This window comes from Strigops habroptila, chromosome 2 (assembly GCF_004027225.2).
Source record: "Strigops habroptila isolate Jane chromosome 2, bStrHab1.2.pri, whole genome shotgun sequence".
Lineage (NCBI taxonomy): Eukaryota > Metazoa > Chordata > Aves > Psittaciformes > Psittacidae > Strigops > Strigops habroptila.
Window position 1 is genome coordinate 31,811,083 of NC_044278.2, and position 26,305 is coordinate 31,837,387.

The 26,305-nt window shown below is 41.6% G+C and overlaps 1 protein-coding gene across 1 annotated transcript in view; it reads left to right on the top strand.

The window, feature by feature from the left end:
* The first annotated feature begins 3,053 nt into the window (after positions 1-3,053).
* Positions 3,054-26,305, top strand: part of PCP4 (Purkinje cell protein 4) — a 54,517-nt gene continuing 31,265 nt past the window's right edge. The window contains exons 1-2 of the mRNA XM_030476395.1: positions 3,054-3,153; positions 22,384-22,435. Coding sequence (XP_030332255.1) covers positions 3,145-3,153; positions 22,384-22,435 — 61 coding nt within the window. The 5' untranslated portion in view covers positions 3,054-3,144. The remainder of the gene's footprint in view (positions 3,154-22,383; positions 22,436-26,305) is intronic.

Genomic DNA, 26,305 nt, shown 5'->3' on the forward strand with positions numbered 1-26,305 from the left:
GTCACAAACTGCAAATATGCCATTGTATTTCATAGGGCAAAAGAAAGTCCTCTGCCTGCTGCTGGATCAATACTGCATGGGTTCACACAATGCTGCCGCCCCTCTGCTTACTTGCAACACTGGGACCCCAGATATCCTCACTCAAAATCAAGACTGTGATAGTTACAGTGGCTGACTTGGACTAGTAATCACATCAGTGTCTGAGAAGAACTGCTGCACTGGCTCTTACCTTGTCAGGAGCCAGCAAATTTCTCCAGAACAAGGACAAATCATGATTTAGCATTTTATTCCTGCCCAGAAGCCAGGGCAGCAAGTTTCTGAGCTGATACTATAATACGTTTATCAGTTCAAGTAAACAGATATGAATCGATTTACAAAGGTAGGCAGGTCAGATCTTGCCAACCTGGGAGCCCAGGAGAGAGTAAAGGCAGGGCTCTTCCTTTTTCCTCAGAGAAGCAGTGAATCAACTGCACCATTCAGATTGGTGTCACCTGCAAACTTGCTGAAGGTATCCTCAATCCCACTGTCTATGTTGCTAATGAAGATATTAAATAGTATTGGACCCAGTACAGATCCCTGAAGGATACCACTCATTACTGGCTTCCACCTGGACATTGAGACATTGACTGTTACCCTTCCGATGTGGCTGCCCATCCATCTAACAGTCCACCTGTCAAACCTATGTTTCTCTGATTTAACAGCAATAATATTATTGGGGACCATACCAAAGGCCTTTCATAAGTCCAGGTAGACAACGTGTAGCTCTTTGCTTGTCCACTGATGAAGCCACTCCATCATAGAGGGCCACTAGATTAGTCAGGCACGATTTGCCCTGGTGAAGCCATGTTGGCTGTCTCTAATCACCTTTCCTGTGTTTTGACATATCTTCCAGGAGCATCCGTTCCATGATCTTACTGGGCACAGAGGTGAGGCTGACTGGTCTGTAGTTCCCAGGGTCCTCCCTTTTACCCTTTTGAAAAATGGGTGTGATGTTTCTCTTTCTCCAGTCACCAGGGACTTTGCCTGACTGCCATGGCTTTTCAAATATGACAGCGAGTAGCTTGGCAACTACATCAGCCAATTGCCTCAGGATTCTGGAATGCATCTTGTCAGGTCCCATGAACTTCTCTGTTCGGCTTCTTCAGATGGTCTCTCACCTGAACTTCACTTTCAATGAGAGACACTTCATTCCCCCAGTCCCTGCTTTGAGGTTCAGTGGTTTGACAGATGTAGGAAAAGAGATGACCATTGAAAACTGAGGCAAAAAATGTGTTGAGTAGCTCAGCCTTCTCCATGTTGGTTGTCACCAGTTTCCTGTTTCATTTACCAGAAGCATAGATTTTCTTTTATCTTAATTTTCTGGTCAACGTACCTGTGGAAGCCCTTTTTATTATTCTTCACATCCCTTGCCAAATTCAGCCCCAGCTGTGCCTCAGGTTCTCCAATCCCACCTCTAAATATCCAGGCAGCATCCCTATATTCTTCCCAGGATACATATCCCTGGTTTCCCTGCCCATGGAGCTTCCTCAATCTCAGGTGGAGGACCCCCGCCCAGGCCTGCTGAGGATGAGTGCTGGGAGGAGCATGGGCCAGGCAGGGGCCCAGCAGGCATTCAGGCAGGAGAGAACTGAAAGCTGTGGCAATGGGAGAGCTCCATATGCCCTTCTGCCACCGAGCATCTGCAGCCCCCATCCCTGGCAGTGTTCAAGGCCAGACTGGACGGGGCTTTGAGCAACCTGGTCTAGTGGAAGGTGTCCCTATCCATGGCAGAGGGGTTGGAACTGAATGATGTTTAAGGTCCCTTCCAATCTGAACCATGGTGGTAGTGGAAGGTGGTAGGGGAAGGTGAAGCTGCAGTGCCTGTACCTTTGCAACTCAGAAGGGAAAGGCCGTTTCCAGAAAAGCCTCACAAAATTTATTTCACTGTCTCTCTTAAGACTGGCCCTGAAAATAGATTTTGATGAAGATAAGAGGCTACTGCAAGGTAGTCCCTGGAAGCGGAAGGGTTTGGCAAGCTTCTTGGGCTCTCCAAAATAATGTGTTAACTTTTTTATTGATTTGAGAAAAAATTGAGGGAGTTAAATGCATTCCCAGACCAAATTGAATCTATATTTCTTCACAGATAACATGAGTCAGAGCATCTGAATTTGTATTGCCCAATATAGTAACTGTGCTCCACCGAAAGATGGATGCTGGAGTAGAACAGCGCGCTTTCCAAAGTTCTGTTTTAATTACTCGCTCAGAAAAATGATCAAAAAGAAAGACTCTTTCCCACATATCTGCGAAAGCAGACAGATGAAGAACAGAAGAGGCAGTGAGTCTTGTGTGACAACCTGCTGAGCCCCTCAGCAACACGGAAAAACGCCAGGTGGTAAAGACAGCTGTGGAACTTTGATGAATTAACTGATCACACTGGAGGGAAGGGATGCCATCCACGGGGATCTGGACAGGCTTCAGAGGTGGGCCAGTGACTACAGGAAGTTCAACAAGGGGCTTGGAGCAACCAGGTCTAGTGGAAGGTGTCCCTATCCATGGCAGGGGGGTGGGAACCAGGTGATGTTTAAGGTCCCTTCCAACACAAACCAGTCTGTGATTCTGTGATTCTACGATCCTATGATCCGCACGCATTAAGTCGCGCTTTCAGGCCCCCTCCAGCACGCACTGTTAGAAGGGTGCCGAAGCGGGCAGCCGAGCCCCCCGCCGCGCTCCCAGGCTGCCTGTCCCAGCGACGGCCGCTCTCCCCGCCACCTCCCGAGGACAACGCTGCTTGTGCCGGCCGCCTGGGGAAAGCACCAGTCCCGCTCCTTGTAACCGCTGCATTTTGAGGACGAGCGCGCAGCGGGGCTCCTGCCCAGAGGGAGAAAGCGGAGGCGGCCGGTTCCGCGCTGTGCGGGACAGGGAGCGCCGCGGCGCGGGTACCCGCAGCCGCCCGCGAGGAGCCGCCGCCGCCAGGGGGCGCCGCGCTCTCTCGGATGTGGGCGCCGGGGCGGAGTGTTGGTGAGGGGACGCGCCGCGGGCGCGTCGCTCATTGGCTGGCGCGGGCCGGGCTGGTCGCGGGGCGCCGGTTCTTAACAGTCGGCGCGGTGCGGCGGGAGCGCTGTACCGGTTGGGCTGCTGCGAGCCGGGCTGCCGCTGCTGCGCGACATGAGCGAGGTGAGCTGGGCTGCCCCGCGGGCAGGCACCGGAGCGTGCGTGTGCGGAGCGCTCGGCCGTGAACGTAACCTTCCCTTTGGGAGAGCGGCTCGGGAGGGGCTTCGCGGGTCGGGAGCCCGGTGAGCATCCTCTGTGCTCCCGGTGAGCCTCAGAGGGGTCCTGGGCTGGATGAGGAGTCTGAAATGTGTAGCTTCTGTTAAACCCTGCCTTCTGATAAACATCCCTCCACAGGTGCATATGCTGCTTCAGAGCATAAAGCAAGGTGGTGGCTTGCCTTTTGAAGGACCATATGCACCACTGGAGAATAATTTTTTAAAATAAACCTAATATTCTAAATATACATTTAATGCTTTCCTGTGCAGAAAGAAGGATTTAGTTAGTTGTGCTAAAGTTATCTGCTAGAGCTCATGGAAAAAAATGCTCTGTTTGTAGTTGGATGCTGATGTAAACTTTATAAATAGTGTCCTGGGAAGGATTACAATTAAGAAAAAAATGTAAATAGTGCTGAGCATGTAAGGATCACTTGTACTCTTATAAAGAAATAAGCTGAGAATTTTCACTTGTTCTCTGTGGGTTGTTTCCTTTTTTTTTTTTTTTTTCTGGTGGGAAAGTTATCTGGGGCACAGTAGAATTTTTGTGAATAGTGTTGTCATGCATGATGACTACCTGACAGCATAGTCAATCAACTGCCAGGCAGGTTCAGCTGGTAGATCTCACAATCTCTAGTGCAGCTCTTCCTTTAGGAATCAGTAGAGATGCCTGTAACTGTGCCTTACCCGGCACCTGTTATTCAGATGCTATTTCCTCTTCTAAAAGACCTGCTGCTTTGTTAATGAATGGGTATTCCTTTCTTAGCAGTGAGAGTAAAATTAGGAGCAATACCAAAGAAGTTCTGACTAGTTGTTGTGCAGGTGTTAAGATCAGCTGTATTTTTAGATGGGGTGTAAACTTGGACAAAAAGCAGTGTAGCAGCATGGTCTCTGGTATGGGGAATTATGAGGACAAGCTTACATCTTGGATTGCAGGTCAGGCCAGATGGGGAGAGCAGAGGAAATTGTCATTGTGTTTTTTTGCTGCTTGCGGGGATCAGGCTGTCTAGGTGTAGTGCACCAGGCTGACCTCTCCTTGGCTGCTGCCTGTATTTATATCAACTGGATAGAGTGCATGCATTATGGGGTGGTTTTTTGCAGTCTCTGCCCCTTTGACCCCCAGGCTAGCTGAGGTATTGTGTGAGATGAAACACTGCTGTTCTACTCCTTAAGATAGGATTCGGGGAAAAATCCTCTAGTGAGGAGTAATGAATAGGTGATATTGCTGTACTTACTATAACCGTGCAAAACACTTTTTTTGTTATAGCCTTGTACTGGGTTGTATTTGCTCAGCAATTACGCCTTCATGGTTTGAATTGGGTTGCTTGCCTTTTGGATTTTAAAAGTCCCAATGAACATCAAGGTCATCCCTAATCCAGCATAGGGGTTCTCTATTTGCAATATGTTTCCCTGTGCCTCAGAACACTATACCTAGCAAACCCTCAGAGCTGGAAAATGTCTCTGTCTCTGACATAGCACTAAGCTGTGTATGTATGACAGTTAGCACTGCACTTGGTGTCTTCAGTGCTGCTGTCATTCAGCTGATGATATCGGAGAGCGTATTGCTCACAGCTCCAGTGAAGAAAAGCTTCCTTGCTGTTACTTGCATGTCAGCGATGCTCAAAAGACTATTCTTTTTCCAAACAGAGATGAAATCAAGTGGATTTCCCCAAGCCACCTCACTGAGAAAGACTGTTAAAAAAGGAGGCAAAAAAGAAAGCAAGCTCCTTAAACATCTGTTTGCAGTATTTGGATGGGGATGTTGGTGTATTTCACTTGTAATGCTGTAACTGAAAAATATTTGTCGTCTTTGTTTTAGCCTGCTAGAAAATGTGAGGGCAGAGTGATTGACAAAAGGCTCAACTACAGCCATTAAAAGATTATCCTAATAGAATGGTGTTGGGAGGGTGGGAAGGCTTTTTGCTTTATGTTAATGCTTGTCGGGATTTGAGTGGAGCTTGAAATGTTGTTGCAAAAAATCTGAAGAGAGCTTTCATATCCCTTAAGTTATTTGCTGAGACTTTGCATGGATTCTTATTTTGCTGCTCCAAGCTAAATTAACTTATTTCCTGTTTACGGGCAGTGATTACCAGTCTGGTGATGGAGAAAGCTGAACAGAAGCAGCCATTCTTCTGACTGTAATACTTTCATGTTTTGTAGCAGCTAACTTATTTTTTTCAGGAAGGATAAAGACATTTTCTACAGAAAACCTCTACACTTCTTCCTCTGCAATATCTGCCTGAAAATGTGTTCAAGATGCCCTGTCTCTGGGCAAAAGTCTGGCCATGTAACTAGTCACAGGGAGCTTGAGGTGTAAGACTACTTAGTACCATTGCAAAACATTGTTAGCACTTTCTGCAGCTTGGTTTCAGTGCAGGTAGATCACTTAGCTGTATGGGGAACTTCTTAATAAAGTCACTGTATACCAAAATGAAATTTTAGATGTCAAAGTAGCTTTGAAAAATCTGACCTCAAATAACTAAGGAGCCTTTTCTTTAGGTCTGTAGGTGTCTTCTGTTATTTTAATGAGTCTACAGAGAAGAGCCACGCTGAAAAATATTATCTACTGTCAGTGAGCACTCATGAGATGCAGCCCTTGTATTAAAGATCTCTGGTCACATAGGATAAACTGGGGGAAGTAATGTTGGCTAATGGGCTCACAGACCAATGCCAAATCACTGCTCACAGTCAGTAGTTTAGCTAGTGGGCCTCTAGACTTGCAACTGGCATAAACTTGGTACACCACAGGGAATCCTGTCATTAGTCATTTAATCATCTGATGTTGCAGACGATGTCAGGTCATGGTGGCAGTAGGGCACAAAGGTTCACAAGAAATGTTTTGGCACATGAACATTTTTACAACATTCACTGCTTCTCTTGCCTCTTGTGTTGAATGATTCTGGCTGTCATCAGGAATCAGGTCTGGACTTGGGAAGGAGTGTAGTGAAATAATATGGTGTTGCATCCCTGGTTCAGGGATGAAGCACATGTGTAAGGAGTTGGACCTTAAAATAGCATTAGCATAGGTTGCCTTGTTGGATGCATTTATTTACTTTTGGTCTTAAGGATCAGAGTGGTACTGCTGGTGTAGGGAAGGAGTTGAGCTTTAACAGGTGCCTGATTTTGAGAGAGCCACCTAATCAGCCCACATGCCTGAGGCACCTGCGACTTAAGAGCTTGCGTTGGAAGTTGGAAGAGCCTTACACAATGTAAGTGAAGTGCTGTGCTGATTGCCAGGGTGCTGATGTGCACCACTTAAGGCGGAGTTTGAGCCGGCAGCTTTGTATATTTGAAGAGCAGCCTAGCTACCAGACAGTAGCAAGAATATTCTGTCTTTCCTTTGAAATAGGTGTCAAGCAACCAGGCATGTGAAATTCATAAGATGGGAGAGAGCTGCTAGAGGTTTGATTCCATAGTGTGCTTAGGTCTTTTAGCTGGGGACTTGATCTCAGTGTGAATACAGAGTTTTGGTCAGGCTTTGAATACAAAGAACACCAGGTCTTGTTTCTGGGAGCTGCAGCAAGCTTTCCCTTTGCCATATGTTGCCTCTGGGCTCTTGGATCCTGCTGCAACTGCTGCGTTGTGTCCACCTTCTGAAGGATCATGAAGGTTGCTCGTGTGCCCTGTAATAGGTCTGTACAGAGCACACACCATGTGGGTTATACTCATCCAGTCAGCTCTCCACTGCAGCCTGGAATTCAAAATCTTTGTTCTGGAGCCACCTTCAGTGGGAGGTACCTAGGTAGTCAACTTGGTAAAGGTGGAAGCTTCACTGGGAAGTTGACATAATATAACAAAGATGTTTTTCTGAAAATTGACCTTCACCAGTCCTTGAGGTGTGTGTGCAAGACACCAGTCATCAAGGCAGTCTCTGCTGTGGCTCTGGTACACAGTCTCTGTGTACCAGGAGTACCACCTGGCTTGGTTGGTTGGGCATGCCCCTAAGCTGGCAGAGTAACAGCTTGTGTCCTTTTCCCTCAAGGCTGAGGGGAGTACCTGGAACATATCTCTATTGCTGTGGATGTGTGTGCCCAACAGGAGCCTGTTGGAGAAGGAGAGGGACATGTCAGAGCATGAAACATTAGGTATATGTGGAGGCTTCTCTCTGAAACTGTAGCTGCTTAGGTAGTTAAATGGAAAAACCAGCGTTCCTTCATGGGTTGCTCTCCTGAACTCAGTTGAAGCCATACCACTGAAATTGTATTTAGGGCCTTAGAACTAGATGTATTTAAACACTGAAGTAAGGACTGTACACCAATAATCCTGATGGCACTAAATCAAAGAGCTGGTGTTTGTAGGGGAAACACATGCCATTTTTGTTTGGAGGACCTCCAGTTCGCTGGTGTGGTGCTTGCAGTTCTGGTGGGTGTCTGAGCCAGCCAGTCATCTTGGGTGGTGGATGGGCCCTTCTGGATGCAGTTTTCAGGTACTGCTGTGGCCCCCAACTGTTAACTATTGGCCTCACAGAGGGTGTACCCACAGTAAGTCCAAAACTGTACAGATCTAAAAAGTGCAGCAAGAACATGGCAGGGTGGAGGAGGAAATTTTGCAGCTGTTGCAGAACGGGGGTGGGACAGATAAGGTGCATGAACATCAGTTTTTAATTTTAGCCCACATCTATTTATTAGCGGAGTGGTAAATTGCAGCTCAAAAGACGAGGAGAAAAGGAGAATAATAAGTTTTAGATTGGTCACTTTGCCTACTCCTTTCATCAGTGTGGTTTCAGTGGGATCAAGCATCTTTAAAACAGCATTTAGAAGTGATGTTGGAAATTTGATTTTAATTTGGTGAAACTGGCAGATGTACTATTTAGAAGTGCACAGGCTTTCTTGTAATGTTTAGAATGCCAAAAGATTCAAACACCACAAGACTTTAATAAAAGATGGTTAGCTTTAATTGTATGCTTCAGATGTTATGTTCCCTGCAAAAGAGTAACTTAAAGCAAAACTCCTGCATTTGTAAAACGGGAAAACTCCAGCCTTCATACTGCTGTACTTGATAATAGGCTATAATTTCAGGTTGTAAAAGTGTACTAGTTTCTAGTCCCATTAGTGAGCTTATAAGAGTTATCTCCTACATCCACTAGATCATGTTAATGATGAAATGTGGTGTATAGTAGCAGTTAACTTCAACAGGAACAGTGGTGGCCTGTAATAGGTCATCCAAGGTTGCTGGGTGTTTGTTTATTAATTTGAATAAAATATTTGATTTCCAGGCCATTATTTGCTATTGTCTTCCTTGCTTTTTTCCCTAGGGATGACTTGGGAAATGTCTCAGTGTTCACATGTTTTACCTCTTCCCTGTAACTTTGCCACAGAAGAACTTGTGATAGAGTGCCTAGGGCTGGACACTGTGTATGTAAATCATAAGACACCCACTTCTTGGCCAAAGAGGCTTGGGAGAAGGAGGCTGCATGCATCAGAGGAAAGCTATGCTTTTCTTTAGCTTGTCAGTTGCAGGAGCCTTAAATTCACTGAGCCATGTAATGCTTTCTTCTCTGCAAGGCAAAGGATCTTCTGATGCAGATGAATGACATACACTCTCCCTCTAAGAGTTGTTCTGTTTCTTTTTCTTCAGTTGTTTGCACATTTGGTTTCTAAAAAAAATCGTACAGTACATAGGTGGAAACTAGATCTAACCATAACTAAAACGTCCTTTCCCCCTTCTTCCTCTACTTTTAATTACAAAAAATCAGTTTTCATTCCTCTCATGGAAGGAAATGGAAGAGACAGACTACATAGGCTACCTTTCTCTTAAAAGGAAAGCAAATGGCAATCTTGATGGAATAAACTTGGAGCAAGCAAATTGCAGAAGAGTTGCAATTGTGAAACTTATTAGTAATGACAAGATTTGAGGTCGTAGTTTAACCGCACTCTCCATGTCTGCTCTGAGACCAGACTAGCCTACTTACAGGGAAACTGGGAAAGTGTCACATAGGTCAGGTCTTTGTCTGGTGCTATCTCATCTGATCAATTCGTACCAGTGGGATATAGCCCTATTTTATGCACTAACATGGAATTTGGAAGAAGCACAAGTTTAGTCAGAGAAGAAATGAAAATTGTCTGTCTACATGCCTTGAATATTAGTTAGAGCTGAACTGCCTTTCCTCTTAAAGGGAAAGGTATTATTTTACAGCCACTCAATGGTCTTACATTATCACCTTAGCATATAGTGCATGGAACATGATCTTAACCAGTGGTGCAGCTGATACTGAGTACTGTGATAGTAGACAGAATGATGTTAGAGATCTCTTGTTAAGGCTGGAAGTAAGAAACAAAAGGGGAAGGGTGTGTGTGGGGGGAATTTCCTGCAACTGTGAAAGGTGGTACCCTTCTATCTGATTTTGCAGACTTCAAGGATACTTGGACAGAGATGAAAAGCTGGTGAGACGGGTGGCACCAGGTATGAGGGCTTCGTATATGCTAATGTGTGAAGAGACAGAGATCTAACTATGTCACAGTGTATGCAAGTGTATATTTAGTGTGTTTAACATGAAGTCTTAGTGTCTAAATGCCTGATAAAAAGGTGGCTGCTTGGTCACCAGCCATATTTGCAGTTCCTTGGCTGGCAGGTTTCATTCTAGCTGTGCTGTGGAGCCAGCTGCCAGATACTGCCAGCAGGACTAGAAAGAAGATAGCAGATGTAGTAGAACCAGAGAAACCTGAATCAAATGCTCAGGTTATAATGGTTTAAAGTTGGAAGGTCATGTTGGATGGATCACAGCACAACGCAAGTCTCCTAAAAGTGAAGAAGGGGGAGACCTGTAAGAATCCTGGTTTGCTATACAGACTGGTCTAGAAGTATTTGTAGGGACTTCAAGTGCACCTATTCTGGGAATGATGGAGCACAGTTCAGAAATGCCCAAGCTAGCACTGGCTAGGCCTATCCCTGGAAACAGGACTGTATTATGCTAAAGCTTGTTAAGATTGACAAGAGTTAGCAGGTTCTTCTGGAGTGAGTCACTGAGACATCTGGAGCAGTCCTGTCAAGTCAGCATCTCCTATAGAAACTAATAGGATTACCCATGAGAAGCAGTTTTTCCACAGAAAGAGCCTTAGTTTTGTAGGGGGTGGAGGAGAACTTTCAAAGAAACTTAGGACCTGCTCAGCTTCAAAATCACTGGGCAGAGTGCTGGAAAGCAGACAGTACCCATTGCTACTGCCTGGGGATGACTTGCATCTCCATGAGTCCTCTGTGACCTACAAAATAAGCCTTGCTACCCAGCTGATATTACTGGTCTGGGTGCCTGGCTGTCCATCTGCCTTGGTGGTGCTTTGTTGTTTATGAATCTGACACTAGAGGGATAGCAAGGTATTGAAACTGTAGTGGCAGCACTCTGACTACAGGAGAAGATACATTTCAAGTGAAAGGCTATCAAGACCATCAAAACTCCTAAATCAGTGCAAGTGATTAGTAAGCAGATGAGGCAGAAATTAATAGATCTGAGGACATCTTTGATTTCTTGAGGATTTTGGTGATGTTTGGCCTTTTCCTAGTGACACTCATGATAAGAAGGAAGAACACTGATTTGTGAGAATGTTTTTATAGGCATCACAGCACTTTCACACAAAAATTTTGGCTTTAATGAATTGGTATTTATGTTCCAGATTTGGTCAACTGATCCATCCCTGATGGGTGCCACTATGCACACGCTAGTGTACCTTTGTGCCCCTGCTGAAGAGCTGTGTGTGTTTCAGCAAAGCCCTCAAAAAGTGCTAGGTTGAGGTTAGGTTTGATCAGATGAAAGGGTGCCCTCTTCTACTAGGGCATGAGAGAGTTGAGCTTTTGATGTACAAGGTGGACTTCCCTGTAAAAGAGACCAAACAAGGTGAGTACAAACTTCATCAGATAGGTCCAATGTAATCTGGTGATGGAAAGAAGCCTGCCTGAGATGCACCAGAGTGTAATGCCCAGCTAAATGTGAAAACACATTAGAGAATGTTAAAGTTCAAGATTGGGTGGGGCACTAAGGGAGAGGTACAAAGGCAGAAAAATAATTCTCGCAAAAATCACAAGCGTGTCTTTGATTTGAATTTTAGGACTTTTCATTCTCTAGCATGAATGTTTCCAGTAATGGGATTCTTGCTGTCTTTCTCTTGTAAAAAATATTTTTCTCTTTCAAATCCCCAGGATTAAATTATTTTTGTTTTAAAATACTGAGTACTCTGGATGTTGACTCTTAAGCATATAGTTTTTACACTAATTGGAATACTCTGAAGGGTGACTTATATGAAATTAAGAGATAGTATATGGTGTTAAGGAAGGAAATCTGAACGATGTTGAAATCTGGTTCCTTGAATTCCAGATTTCAATGGAATGTGAAGTAGCGCAAGAAGGAATATAAACTGCTACAAATTAGAAGTATTAACTTGACAAGGAAGGAGGAGGAAGAGCATACTAAGTAAGAGGGGATGGCTAGGTAGGTAGCTTTCTGCACATGACATGGTGGAAAAAGAAGACATGCGACTTTGTAGCTGCCTCATATGTACTGCTATTCCACTGTGATCCGACAGATAGATACACACTCATCACTGGAAAAGAGAGCAAACACATTGTTGGCTTGGCACACTTTAAAATGCATGTGCCAGCACACATGTGCTGCAGTTTAAGCAGGACAGCCAAATGCCTAAGGCAGGCCAGCTTCATGCCAATTTTAATTTGCCAGTCAGACTTGGCTAACTATCACTTCTTTCCTTCAGCATATTTTGCAAGCTACTGGACAGAACTAACATCCAAGCCAAGCTGAAAGAACATCGCAAGTTAGATTACAGGAGATCCTCTCTTTATTTCACAGGGCTTTTATAAAGCAGTACTCAGAATATTCTTTGCTTGGACTAACAGCCTGGTGCATTTCTATCCTGGAACTGGACTAATGGGATGGATCTGCAAATGCATAAACAGTGGTAGCAAAAGATCTAGCATTAATTTTGCAAATTGCAAAAAAACCGCAACCCCAAAAAATCCCCCCAAAGACAACAAAGTTGCACATTATCTGAATTCCAGCAATGTTTAGTGGTTGTGCCTTTAACAGATGCTTTTGTCTAACTGCAGTGTGTCAGGCAGTACTCAGCTGGATCTAAGTGGATCTGCTTTCTGTATGGAACTTCTAAGGGATCTATTTTCTGTCTAGTTGTGGGATGGGTATGTTAGAATATTGACAAAATGAATGCCTGACTTTTCTGGAGGAGCATATAAATGCTTTTCTTTAATGGCATTGCATGATGGTTTGCCCTGTTCATGTGTAAGTTAAATTTCTAGTTGGGTAACACTTCCCCTCCCCCCCCCCCCCCCCACTTCATATGCAAGGCACAAAAAGCAGAATGGAGCCTGATATATAATAGATGGAAGAACTGACTGATGACTACTTGGAGAGGAGAAACTTGCAAGTTTTCACTGAACTTGAATTGAAACATAGATCTGTGGAGGGAAAGTGTTTGAAACAATCTAGGGGAGCTTTTGCTGAATCTGCTTGACCATATTTCCCTGGACTTGTTCTACAGCTAGGGCACTACGGGAACTGTAGAGCATTTAGTCTTAGGGCCGGTAACTTGGTTGGTCTGTCCTGGGGCCGAGGACCCTGGGAGCTACCTACAGCTGCTCAGTGAAAATTGCTTTCTTCTCTGCCGCTATTAACAGTGAAAGCTGATAATGGCATTGATTTTGACTGAGCATCTACAAAGTCGTGGGAGCTTCTGACTTGCAGAAATCCCTATTTTTTTTTTTTTTTTTGCTAGCTCTTTTTCAGAGCTAGTGACCTGGCTTTTCTTCTGCTCGCTGCGTGAGTGTATTTGATTGCTGTCCCTCATTCCTGGCAATCAAGGTGACCTTGTGCATCTCCCTGTCCATCTTCCTTTTTAGTTTGGCAGGGTTGCTTCTGATTGCTTGGCTGTGGTTTGCACTCATAGTGCCAGGACAGCTTTGCCCTGAACTGCATCACACTTCAAAGAAAGCAGCTCCCCCAGAGTCTCAGGGGGTGATTTCTGATAGAGGTTTGAACAATACAGGACAAATCCTCTGTCAAGCAAGGCCCCATTTCGAGGCAGCTTCAGCAGCCGATTCAGGGTTCTCCTCGCATGAATCTCCTTATGGCAGAGAGCCAGAGATAACAGGTTTGAGTCATCCCTCTGTGCAGCCCTTGGGCAGGATGTGTTGCCAAAGCTGCAGCATGCAGTCAGTCCAGTGATTCCCCTGCTACTGTAATAGCCCTAAAGAACCTGTCATAACCACAGATGGCTGGGGGGCTGCTCAGAGTTGGTCTCTGTGACCAGACTGGCTGCCCAGGGGTTTGAGGCATAGAGTAAGTGATGCATAAACATCCTTGCCACTTAGTCTTTCTCTTGTCTTGAAAATCAGATGCTTTGCCCTAGGGTGAAGGCAGAAAGTTTCTTTGCATGGCAACTTGAAACTGCTATAATTAATACCTTTTAGAAACCTGGCTGGCCAGTTACTAGTGCAATCTAACAGACTGCGATAACATCTGTTATCTGCTGAAGTATATAGGGAAATAGGAAGAAAATGAGAACATTTTTTTTAAGTTGTGTAACTGGAAGTAAACAAAAACATCAATGAAAAAAGTGCCAGAATTTTTGCAGTCTGAGAAGCAGCAGTCTCTTTTAATAATGATAGCCAATATGATTAGATATGAAGCAATTTGTCAGTGCAGACTTTTGCCATTAATAATCCAAGCTGTCCCTTGAAGTCAGCCTCTAACTCAAGTACAGCTGGGTTTATAGCTCAGTAAATTAAATTACCCTAAACTTCAGAAGGGTTTGGAAGAATGAAATAAAAAGTAAATTTTTGTTACAAAAACACTATCTGTAATCCATCATATTATGTCTAGGCAAGGATCCTGACCCCTTAATTGGCTTGGGGAACTCTTCCTATCAGGGGATGCTAATATTAAAGGATACCCAAGATACTGTCTGAATTCAAAAGCTTTTCCCAGATCCCCAGGGTTCTGTTTTGCTCCTAATCAAATCCCTGGCAGCGTTCAAGGCCAGGTTGGACAGAGCCTTGAGCGATATCTAGTGTGAGATGTCCTTGCCCATGGCAGGAGGGTTGGAACTAAATGATCTTAAGGTCCTTTCTGACCCTAACGATTGTATGATTAACTGTCTGTATTGCCTTTACATGTGGCCAAAGCTTATAATTTAGGCTGCATGGATGTACCTGTGTTGCTTCACGTTTTGCTCTGTTGCAGAGTAAAGATTGCTTAGAGGTAATCACACATCACAGAGAGATACTTAGTGGTATGAAGCACTGACTTGCTCTGATTTTCAGTTCTCATAACAAAATTGCACAGCCTCCTCCCCATGGTACCATCTGTTGACTGTTCCATCAGAGATATCAACTGTGTTACTGAAATAATCAACAGAAACAATTAAAATATGTATCTTTTTTTTAGCTGTATCATTTCAATGTTTGTTTTCAACACAGCTCTGCTGAAGGGTTATTTTTAACTTGAATAATTTTAGTGCTTATATTTTTTGCATGACCTTGCAAACAATTGTATCCAAACAAATGAGGCCTTCAGGATGGAAGGGTGTGGCTGGATTGGGCTAGACTGGGAAGTAGGAGTTCTTAGGGCAGGTTTCCTGCCCAAAAATGCCCTTTCTGGAACGGTAGTACCAAGTATGATGCTACCAATAGATAAGAAATAATAGCAGAAAAAAGGAAGAGACCAGCTTAACCTCAGTCATTTTTCATTTATGACATTTAGCTTAATCAATTTTTACGTAATTGAAGTATTCCTTTTGGGTTACCTTGATGTTTCCCTTTATCAATTTTCAGTGTAATTAGGATACGGGCTGTATCGCTCATCTCCAAGGGAGTGCTGAGGTAATTTTTCGGCAAGTGGTGTGAGAAGGCTTATTCTGTAGTGGATTTTACCCTCTTTGCCCTTTGCTATACAAAACCTAACATGCAGCTTAGAGAAATTCAAGCACTACAGTGAGGTTCCAACTCTGCTCATGAGAGTAATTCTGCTGAATTGAAGACAGCTACTTGTCCACATACGAGTTACCCAGTAAATAAGCCTTGCAGGATCAAATCCTCCATTTCCTGTAGAAAGAGGGATTACTTCTCATGGCTGGCATGGTAATTAACAGGATTTGGGAAATACATTCTTGCAGCTGCTTTCAAAATTAACTTCAAAGATTCCATTAATCCCTGCCTTGGAAAAAAAAGTAATTACAATGTCTTTAGAGAAATATCTGCTTAATAATGTTTTAATTCAAAATATGCTAATAACCTAAATATTAAGCAAGCTACTGTTTGTGCTAATTATGTTAATTACATTTGGTGCTGGTGTAAATATTCTGTTTAGAACATTATATTGGATCTGAACACAAAATCAGCAGGTTCTGGCTGTTGATTTTATAAATTACAGCCCAGCATTGGTGAAAGTGGGACACTGTGAAAGTTCTTGTCTGTACTACTGGAATATTTAAAAACAGTACTGTAAGTGGGTTCTTGCATCTCAGATAGCAATTCTCTCTGCCCATTTTCATTAGGTGCCTCCTTATTTAACTTGAAAGTGTGCTGCTGCTGAAGCTTGCTCTAGGTGCACTCAGAAGTGCCTATTCTGAGGACTGTCTTCAAGCCAAAAGCTCTGTGTGGATGAAAGTGAGCAAATTGCACCTCCTGAATTGAGGCAAATACCCTAATTCTGTGATCAACCCTCTTAAAGGCATTCTGCCCATTGGGTGGAGTATGCATTTTGCGTAGACATATAAATAAAATGTGTTTTACATGGACAATGACCACATTGCAGACAAAATAACCCAGAAGCAGGGACTGCAATGCTGTCTTTCAACTACTCTGAGAACCCCCAGCTTCAAGTTTACTCCTTCAATTTCCATTGCTTTCTCTGTGCCTGGTTGTCCGGTAAATCAACAGGAGGGCCATGGCCTTCTACCAGCAGGCCTCCCTGTACTGTTTTATGGGAGCTGTGAGTTCACCCTGAGTAAACAGTACCTAAACCTGCACGCCCTCTTTCCTGGGGAAGTGCAGCAACGAGTACATAAGCGGTCAACCTGTTAAATAGTCTGGTTTTCACACAGGCTGCAGGTTGTATGGACAGCTATACCTTGAATATAGTGCTTTCCTTCTGTGTGTGAAAGTAGTGTTTGAGATATAATTTGCACCAGTGTAAATGACTGTCAAAGATGCAAGGATATGAATGCTGAGGTTTAGCTTGTATCCTTTATAGAAACATGAAAGGAAACATGAAAAGATATTGGATCTTGCCCAGATCATCACAATAGCAAGAGCCAGGGACTGATCCACAGTGTCTAGAAGGAAAATCATTTGTAGTTGTTCACAGCCTTGTTAATTTCTGACAAATGTTACTGTGGTTTCTCAGATGATAATGTGTATGTGTGTGCATACTTGTCATGCCTTCAGCAACTACAAAAGCCATAGAAAACCAGTGTTGGTCACTGCCAACTTTTAGCTGCTTTAGTTTGAATCCCATCAGTTCATCTCAGCCCACCTGTGGAGTTTTAATTTATTAAAATAGCTATAGGAGAGCCTTAATAAAATTAAGTAGAATCAAGAGCTAGTGAAGTAGAACACTGATTGACCCATGAAGATAATTATAGACATTGCCAAAGTGCCAGAGATTGTTTCATTTTGATAGCCAGTATTGAAAGGTGGATCTTGGCACTCTTGCTCTGGCAATATTATGCTGCCCTTGCAATGCAGGGCAGCCTGAAAACTGTCTGTGTAAAGGAACATGCAGAGAAGGTGCTACATAGATGAGAGTAGAGCCTGTATGCTAAAAAAAAATGAGATCCTAGGGTGATAGCAGCTAGGGAAAAGTGGTGGTCTCCAGAAAGCTACTTCTTACTTATGTAAGCTTAGCCATAACCAGGAGTGTACTCCTTTGTACTGAAATATATGTTGATAAATGTATCTGAATGTCTCAGAAGTTGGTCTGGTATTTGCCATCTGGCTGTATTGCAGACCAGTTCTAAGAAAACTTATAATAGGAGGGAATGAGTGAAACAGCGGAACTTGTGCATGGCTCTTCAGCAGTACACTCCTTTCAGCTGTTCATCTTCATGCTTTTTGCTGTATAATACCAAAAAACACAGTGGTGCTTAAATTCCATTCCCATTCCTTTAGAGGCCAAGTATCCCTGCAGCATCAGTAAACAGAAGTATTTCTGTCACAGCAGCATCACTTTTCCTGCTCTTTATCTTAAACATTCTATTTTGTATGTCTCATTACCAAATTATTTACTGTGTTGTGGTTAAGAGTAATGTTTTCCACACTTAACAGTGTGAAATGCTGAATGCTGCTGTTTCAAGTCAATACGTGACATTAGCAAGAGGTTGTCAAGCATAAAGAAACAAATCTCCAGTAAAGAAGAGTTTAACCTAATTAGTCAAATTGAAATAATGAATTCTACAGAGAGTATCCATTCATTCCAGGTCACACAGCTGCCTGGTTCTTGCCCTTACTTATAGTTTGGATCTTCATTTAGTTTTTGACATACAGCTTGTGTTCTTTGCTAGAGTGTGAAAGAAAGGCAATTGCAAAATTCCTGTTGACTTCAGTTTGCTCAGGATATCACCTCATCGCATAATTATTGTCAAGTGGCATGTATGCATAATGTATGAGCTACCAGCATAACTGATGCTTCCCTCAATGCCCACTGGTTGTTTATGAAGTGTTACATATATATATCTTGGGTGTTGGGGTGGTGGTGATTTTGGGGGGTTTTTTGGGTTATAGAAAATTTATATATAGTGTTTAAAAAAAAAAAAAAATCATATAAAACTCTGGGTTCTTAGAACCAAGAGAGTTGAATATACCTGGATAGGAGGTAAACAGAAAAGGAGGCTATGTGAAATATGTAGTCCTGCATTTGATAAGTCTTCTGTGTTTTTAATCTTTAGTTTGTAGGAAGTGTGCATGCTAATGTAATGTCCCCAAAATTCCTCTATGGGGAAACTAAATATACAATGAATATTGAGGCAGTAACGGTTATATGATAAGTATACTTTGGGATATACCTATGCCTGTAGTCCAATGAACCTCAAGTGAGGCTTACTTTAGTAGTGTAAAACTCAGTATCTTCAACTATCAATCAATAAGTAAAGATTGGCCTGTAAAAAATTTTTCTTACATTGCTCCTGGATAAAGTCAACCCTAATTGTCTTCATTTGAGCAACTGTACAAGAAATATTTAGTCCTAAAAAACAGCAGGTAGAAATTGCTGATTGGTCTGCTGTTGACTAGGAAGCTTCCCTTACTTGGAAAACATGGAAAGTCCTTAAGCAGATATTTACAGTGGCATTTTTATCTGCAGAAAGCTTATAAATTTGTAAAATGTATTTCTTGGTACTTTTTTCATTTTAAGGCTAAAGCAGCTGAACTCTTCAAAGCAAAAGGCCATGAAAAAATAAGGTGCTTATGAAATAGTTTAGTTTGAGTCAATTTACATCTCTTACAGAGAAAATTTTGTGTGGAGAGCAGATAGTAGTGCTGAATAAAGGTTTGCTTGGCACACAGCTGGCTGACCCACAGCCATTTTTATGCTGCATAGTACCAATGTGTATTTCCTTTTGTCAAAGCCTTTTACTAGGGATGGACCTAGTAGCGAAACAAGGCTTAAGAAAAGCTTAGGATATGTACAGACTTCACTGCTGTTCCTCTTGTCAGTGAGTACAGAACATCCTAATAACATTTCAAATGTGTCAGTTAAATTATTTTTTCATCCTGAGTCAAGTCTACACTGAGTCTTTCTGCTATTCACTTCACAAAAACTTTCCACTGTTTCTATTCTTTTAATTCTGCTCTTGGATATTCTTTCTTTGATGTAGAAACAATATGCTTTTGAAAATTTGCAGCCATTGCTTTACTGAGATATAGCCAGCTATACGTTGTTAGCCCTGCACTGAGATGAAGCAGCAGACTAATGTTATTACTGAAAGGGCCTGTTTGTCAAAGAACTTTCTAGCAATTTCGTGTCCCTGATCTTGGGCTTTCTGTGGCTCACTGAAAAACAAAATAACCCCTCTGCCCCTGAAAATTCTATAGTCAACATGTGGCTACAATCCCGAACACTGAGGTGATAACTGCAAGCATAACTGAAAAGGTCAGGCTATTTCAAGACAAGAAAAGAATGTAAGATTAAAGGCAAAAATCAGGCTTGGGGTTGAAGGAGAGGCTAGAAGAATCACTAGAAAAGCTGTTGCAGTACTTTAATATTATTCTTGAAAAGTCCTCTGGGCTACAAATTCACTTTTGACCTCAGTTTTTATACCTAGGGGACTAACTTAATATAGTTTTTCATACCATGTTAACTAGCTGCTGTGTATAGCACTGAGAATTTAGCAGAAAAAGTAAACCTCTTTTCTTTTTGGGATTTTGGGCATATGGCAGCAGCCCTTTTTCCTTCTTTTTCTGACAAATTGGGAGTAACTGATTTTTTGAGATGTTTTTAATGATGTGCCTTTGGTGTTCTGTAAAACCACCAAGTTAAAAAATTAATATAGCCCCAAACAGTCGTAAACTGTTTTTCCTCCTATGCAACATAGCAACAAAACTGTTTATTCTGTTTTATAGTATAATCATTATGATTTTGCACTCATGTTCATTTTGGCTCTGGTGTTTGTTCGTCGATGCCTAGTGGAAGGTTTATTCAATGCTGCTTTTGTAGTGCTTGCCTTAGAAAATGCTGGGGAATTTTAAAAGCAATCTTTTGAATGAAGGAAGCTAGCTACAAGTTACAGGAAACAGACTGCTTTCATATTTTAAAATATTGTTAATAACTTGGGGACTTCACCAGTTTTTGCAGGGCTGTCCACTGCTGCTTGAAACTATTCCTGGTAACTCCTCCTCATGCTTACTCCTCTTGTGCTCTCGATGTTAAAAAGCTAAGCTTTGTTTTGCAGCCTGTGGTAGCATCTTGAAAGGTGGTGAAAGAAGCAAGAGGCTCCAGATTCTAATAATACCAGCGTCTTTAAAAAATAGCTTTAAAAAGTAGCTCCACTGAATGTATTGAAATAAAAGACTAAAGGCTTTGCAGGTGGATGATCGCATTTTATATGGCTCTTTCATAAGTTTCAGTGCGTTATTAATCAGAAACTGATTTTCACTTTCAAATCTACAGCACAGTGCTGATAGATCAAAAAATGTATATAGCTGCAGGAAAGGCTATCAGAAGCTTGTTTAGCAGATTTTCAGGCTTCATTCTGTGTATGTCACTGATCGAAGGAATGGCTGTAGAACACTTTGACTGATTTCAGACTTAAAGAAAAAAATCTTGACCTCATGAATAGAAAAATGTTCATTGACCAAAGCCAAGTTTTCTATTAGTTTTCTTTGATAGCTTTCTCCTCTCCCTGAGGGGAGATCATGAGACATGAAATGTGTGGATTCATATTCCAGCTCTTCATCAATAGCAGACCAAACCTGACAGGTATAGCCTAGGGAGGAAAGAGAAGCTTTCATAAAGGCTAAGTAGCACAGCCTGAAACACTCAGGAAATAAGACAACTTGAAGAGCACTTAAAAATAGACGGGGAGGAAAAAGCAATATAGTTACTATTTTTATAGGCAGGAAAATTCCAGTATTTTGGGGGTTTTGGGGAGGCCCCAGTAAGTTAACCCTAAAATCTATTTTCAAATGTGGGTTGAAATTTAAATACAGAAATAGTAACCAAACATTAAGTAAAGGCATAAAGGTTAATATCTTCAGCATAACTGGTTGTTGGGTGGATTTATTGATTTCTGGCTGTTGGAAAGTTATGCTTTTGTAAAAGATGTTTATCCCTTTAGAATCCCCATCTTTGTTATTGACCAAGTTTTCTCTTCTATCATAGGTCTGAGGCTCCAGGGAGAAACAAAATATATATCCATTGTATGGGGAGACTGTAGTTATAGACAGAGCTGTTTTCTCTAGGGATGCTCTGTCCCATTGCACAGAGTGAAAGATGAGGCACAGCTAGTAGAGAGATATGCACTGAAGTCTGCCACAGAGAAGATGAAAAACCCACCACTGGCATGTGGATGCACAATAGACCATATGTGGCTCTTTTGTATTTTCCTGAGCGGTTTGAAGAGCTTTCTCTTCTCCTCTGGCTTCTATAATAAGAGCTAAGAGCACACATGAAGGTTTTGTACTTACATCGTGATTAGCTCCATACACAGAATACCCTGAAAATACCACTGCTGTGAGAGATGAAGGACAGAAACCAGAGCAGTAGAGAAGGTTTCAACTAGATATTCTGGAGTAAATACCTTCAGATAAGTATGTTATATGAATTTTAATAAGAGAATCAATGTGACTGTATCTTGCTACAAACCATTTGGTTTGCAGTGCTACTGTAGCCGTTAACTTTCCTGATGCATGAGGATGTGCTGCTTCTGGCTGAATGCAGCTGGGTTTATTCACTACACTTAATAATCCTGGTTTTTTACATGTACAACCCTAGAGGATTAATTCTTTAGTCTTTCAGTAATACACACATATATGAATATTTTTGCATAAAAATGTGGTTTACCATACTTACTAAAGTACCTTAATTCCAACAGTGAGGTGCTTTCTCTGGGGGATGCAGCAGTTTGTGTAAAGTGGCCATTCCTAAGATAGAAAGTTACCTAGTAGTTGAACTACACTAATACAACCCTAATGCTGTGAATATTTATTTGGATTGCACTGGTGTAAGCCACATATTACTTTGTAGAGTGACTTAAATCACTTTTTCATGGAAAGTCATAAGGCTATTCCTTGGACAGAGTGAACTGAAATGGAAAAGTTCTACCTCCACTTGTGGCTAAAGCAAAAAGATGAGTGTCCTAGCCAAAGTCAGGTCAGGAGAATCATGGGAATGGAGGCATAGCAGAGACCTTAAGAGATGTCCTGCTGTAGCTCATACCTTTGCACTACTGGAAATCTGATTAAGCACATCCCATCATGAACATGTGATAATTATATACAGTTGCACACATAGTTATACAACTCTACCTAAATATTACTAAGCATTCCTGTTCTGACTGGTAGTGTTTCAAAGCAACGTTGCATGACTGTCCAAGGTATTGAAGAGAAATCAGGCTACTTATAATTCCAAGGGGAAAAATGCACATTCAAGTTTGTTCTAATCATTTTTTTTTCTTTTTTTCCTCAACAGAGACAAGGAACCGGAGCTACAAATGGAAAAGAGAAGACATCTGCTGAGAATGGTAAGGGTAGAGTGTATTTCTTGATGGAGAATATTAAAATGAGCAAAAGTATTTTTTTACTGTAATGATAGAGATTAGGTAGCAATGGCCTTAGTTTTTTTTTATCTTTTGAATGTGTTTGAAAAACTGAAGGGCTTCAATGGGATTGTTTTCTTTATATTTGTATGTTCAAATCATCTACTAAAGTAGAGGCCAGATTCTAAGTGTGTACTATAGTAAACCAAAGGACTCTGTAGAAGTCAGTGCAGATATGAATGAGGCTGGAACAAGATAGTGTTAAGTACAAAGGACACCAAGAGTCTAGGTTAAGTATTATGAGCAATTGCTATAATGAATGGGGAAAGTGAACAGAAGTAAACTAATTACAATTAATTACTGGAAAGCAGGAAGAATGTAAGTATCTTCTCTGAAAAGCCAAGGGTTTTCCAAGATAGGAGATTTGAGCAGTTATTTTTCATATGCGTTTTGGCCTTTACATGTTGGTCTGAATAGAATTTTGGGGCTCTTTGAGGCAACATATCCTAAAACATTAAGGGACTTTATGCTTAGTTTTCCTAATACAGAGCGGTGACTTTCCCACAAGGGCTGTTTGCATAATGTTACAGTAAATGAAATCTGTAGATGATATTCCCAGTATGATAAAACATAAATTAGAGTGGAAAAAAAGAAATAAATATTTTGGCTTGTTATAGTGTCTTGAATTAGTGGGAACAAACGTACCCTGACAGCAAAGTCATTTGCATTCGCAAGTTAACAGGAAAGGAAAGAAAGCAAAATTATGTCAGCCATTTGGGCAGCAGGGGAAGCATGTTTTTCTCTTTACTGTTTGAGCACATTATGAACTGAGCTCATTTGCCTTGAATTTCTTCCCAAATAAAATTGTCCTGTTGTCAAGTTTAGCTTAGATTTACTGATCCTGCAGCATTCTTAATTCTTTTTTTTTTTTCTCCCCTCAATGGGAATTTTGAGTGAGAAAGGGCTGCATCATTATTTCACAAATATATATGATTGTAGTTGTAGCCTAGTTTTAGGTATAGTATGAACAGGCAGATGTGCAGTTAATCTTAGACAAGTAGATACCAATTATTTTTTGTAATGAAATTATAACAACAAACCTGTCACCTATGTATAATAGAGGAGCAGTAGGGGAGATGGAATAGTGTCCTCTGATCTCCCCAATCCCTATGCTTGCATGAAAATAAAACAGAATCAGAACTTTGAACCAGAGATTGAATTCTAAATCAAAGAAGCAGAAATGTTTAGGTTTTTTATCCTTATTAGTTCTGTGCAGTTAGAACCTAAGCAGGAGTGACTTATTCCTCTGAAAACTGGGGTGTGCTGTAAACATACATACATGGTTGGGTTTGGGTTTTCTGTGTTTGCTTGGTGGCGATTTTTTGGTTGGTTTTTTTTTGTGTTGTTTTTTTCTTTTTTTTTCCTTTTTTTTTTTTTTTTTTTTTTTTTTGGCCAGAATTCTGCAATATGTCTACAGACATATATGTCCATGCCTTAAATTTTCATTGTGGCTGTTATCAGCTGCCTCCTTAGGTATTTGTTTCCCTGTCAAAAGGAAACTTTCCTTCTTGTTGAAATGGGGAGAGGAGGAAGAAACCAAAACAGTTTTCATCTTTTTAAAACAAAAATAAATAATCATGCTATGAAAATGTTTGCAGAGGCAAACTAGTCTGGTCATTGTCCTTGTTCTGATTAGAGTATGAGGAAAAACTGCTGAAAAACAGCTGAGCATCTTTGTTGTTCAGACTAATTTCAGAGGTTTTATTCACACGATGAAGACGCTGCTATTAGTCAAATTGTGTTCCTTTTTTTTGTAGAAAATTAATTTTGAGCCTGTGTCTAGGCTGGTTCAAAACTGGAGGAAACAGAACTAACGACCATGGCAATAAGCATTCTCCCTCTTTGAAGACATGTATGGTGTTGCTGTCACTGCAAAGCATTTGGGGCAATTCAGTCTCTGAAGATTCCTTTTATAGTAGTGGTAGTTTTGGTAGACACTTGTGAATACATGTTCTTGTTTGACCTTCATTAGATGGTAGCATGATGTCCTTAGTTATGTTTAGTTCCTACCGCCACAGCAGTGGTCTCTCTTAGCTAGCTTCCCTTCTAGTGAAGGATTTTATCACACACAAAATTCTTGCTCAGTCCCAATGCTTACTGCCTTGTTCTAGCAGCCTTGCTTGTTGGCTCAGGGGGATGAGCTGTGGAAAAGACTGAGCTTCCAAAAAGCCAGTAGTGTGGAGCAGTGATATGCCAGTACAGGAGCAGTACAGGAGTTTGTGATCATGGGAGAAGAAAATCTCATACACAAACTGTACTTACTGGTTGTCATGTTGATGAATAGACTGTTGTACCTACATGGACCTCCATTCATCAACAGTTATCTTCCTCAGCTGCCTTCTTGAATAGATTTCCAGACTGCTAGGTGGTAAGGTGTAGGGGACAAAGCTCCCTCTTCTCTTTCAGAGCACCGGTCATTAGCAGACAGGGTTGCTTTCTGGTATATTTTGTACAATATATATCACCATATCTTCTTGGGGTTTGTGCAGCAACAAGCCTGGTAGTTCTTGAGTCTGTATCAGTATTATAAATGCTGTATGCCAACAAAAATATTATTGGGAGTAAATTACATAAATTGGTTTTCCTGGGTGAAAGGACTAGTTTTGAAGAAGCACGACCATAATAATTAGCAGTAATACTGTGCATACAGAAGCACCTATATAAAAACAGTCTGGATGTAGGAGCCATGTAACTGTAGCTGCCATAACTGCATTGGGTCTTGGACATCCTCAGTCTACCTGAAAGCTGAGACATGCTTATTCGTGTATGCCATTACGAACTTAACTCATAAACTCTAATATATAATACTGTTCTCTGTGGTAGAAAGTCCACAGAACTATCCCCCCGCATCTCCTCCTATATGAATCTGACTTGGTCTAATAGAGTCAGTGGGATTAAGAAGCTGTAATTTCCTTCTTACTCATTTTTGATCTAGTCTACTGTGCTTGCAAATGCATCCTAAATGAAAACAGGATGTTCCTACCTTACTTTTCTTATTATCTTGGCGATGTCACAAGGTTCCTTTGTAGGTTAACACTTGTCACTTCTCATTCTGTTTCACATTACCCTGTGTTTTTTTTCTATGTAATTTGCAAGCTGGTATCATACAATCTACTCTTTACAGCCTAGCACAACTGGCAGGGAAATAATTGCATGAGAACCAATTATTTCTATCTTCAAATTTAGAATCGCTCTTTTCCTATTAATAGATCTCACCCTTTCTTCTGCAAGTTCATAAGGCATGTGATTATTAATTGATATTTGTTAATCATTTTCTTGTAATACCAGATTTATCATTTAGCAATATGAATATTTATAATACCAAAATACATGCTTTCATGTGATGAATTCTATAACTTCCTGGGTATGAGTGAAATGAAAATGAATAGGTTTGCATGAATTTACATATCTTGGTGGATTAGGTGTACACAATCACAGCAAGATGGCCAGTTGTACTGAAGGTGGAATGTTGTGGTTTAAGCCCAGCCAGTAACTTGGAACCACAGAGCTGCTTGCTCACTCCCCTGCTTCTTCCTCACCCTGTTCCCAGAGGGATGGGGAAGAGAATCAAAAGAATGTAACTCCCATGGGTTGAGATAAGAAGAGCCCATTAACTAAGGTATAATACAAAACCACTACTGCTACCACCAGTAATAATAAGGGAAACAACAAGGGGAGAGGATGCAATTGCTCACCACCCACCAACTGATACCCAGCCCGGCCCAAGCAGTGATCTAGGCTTTCCAGGTAACTCCCCCCTGGTTTATATACTGGGCATGACATGCTGTGGTATGG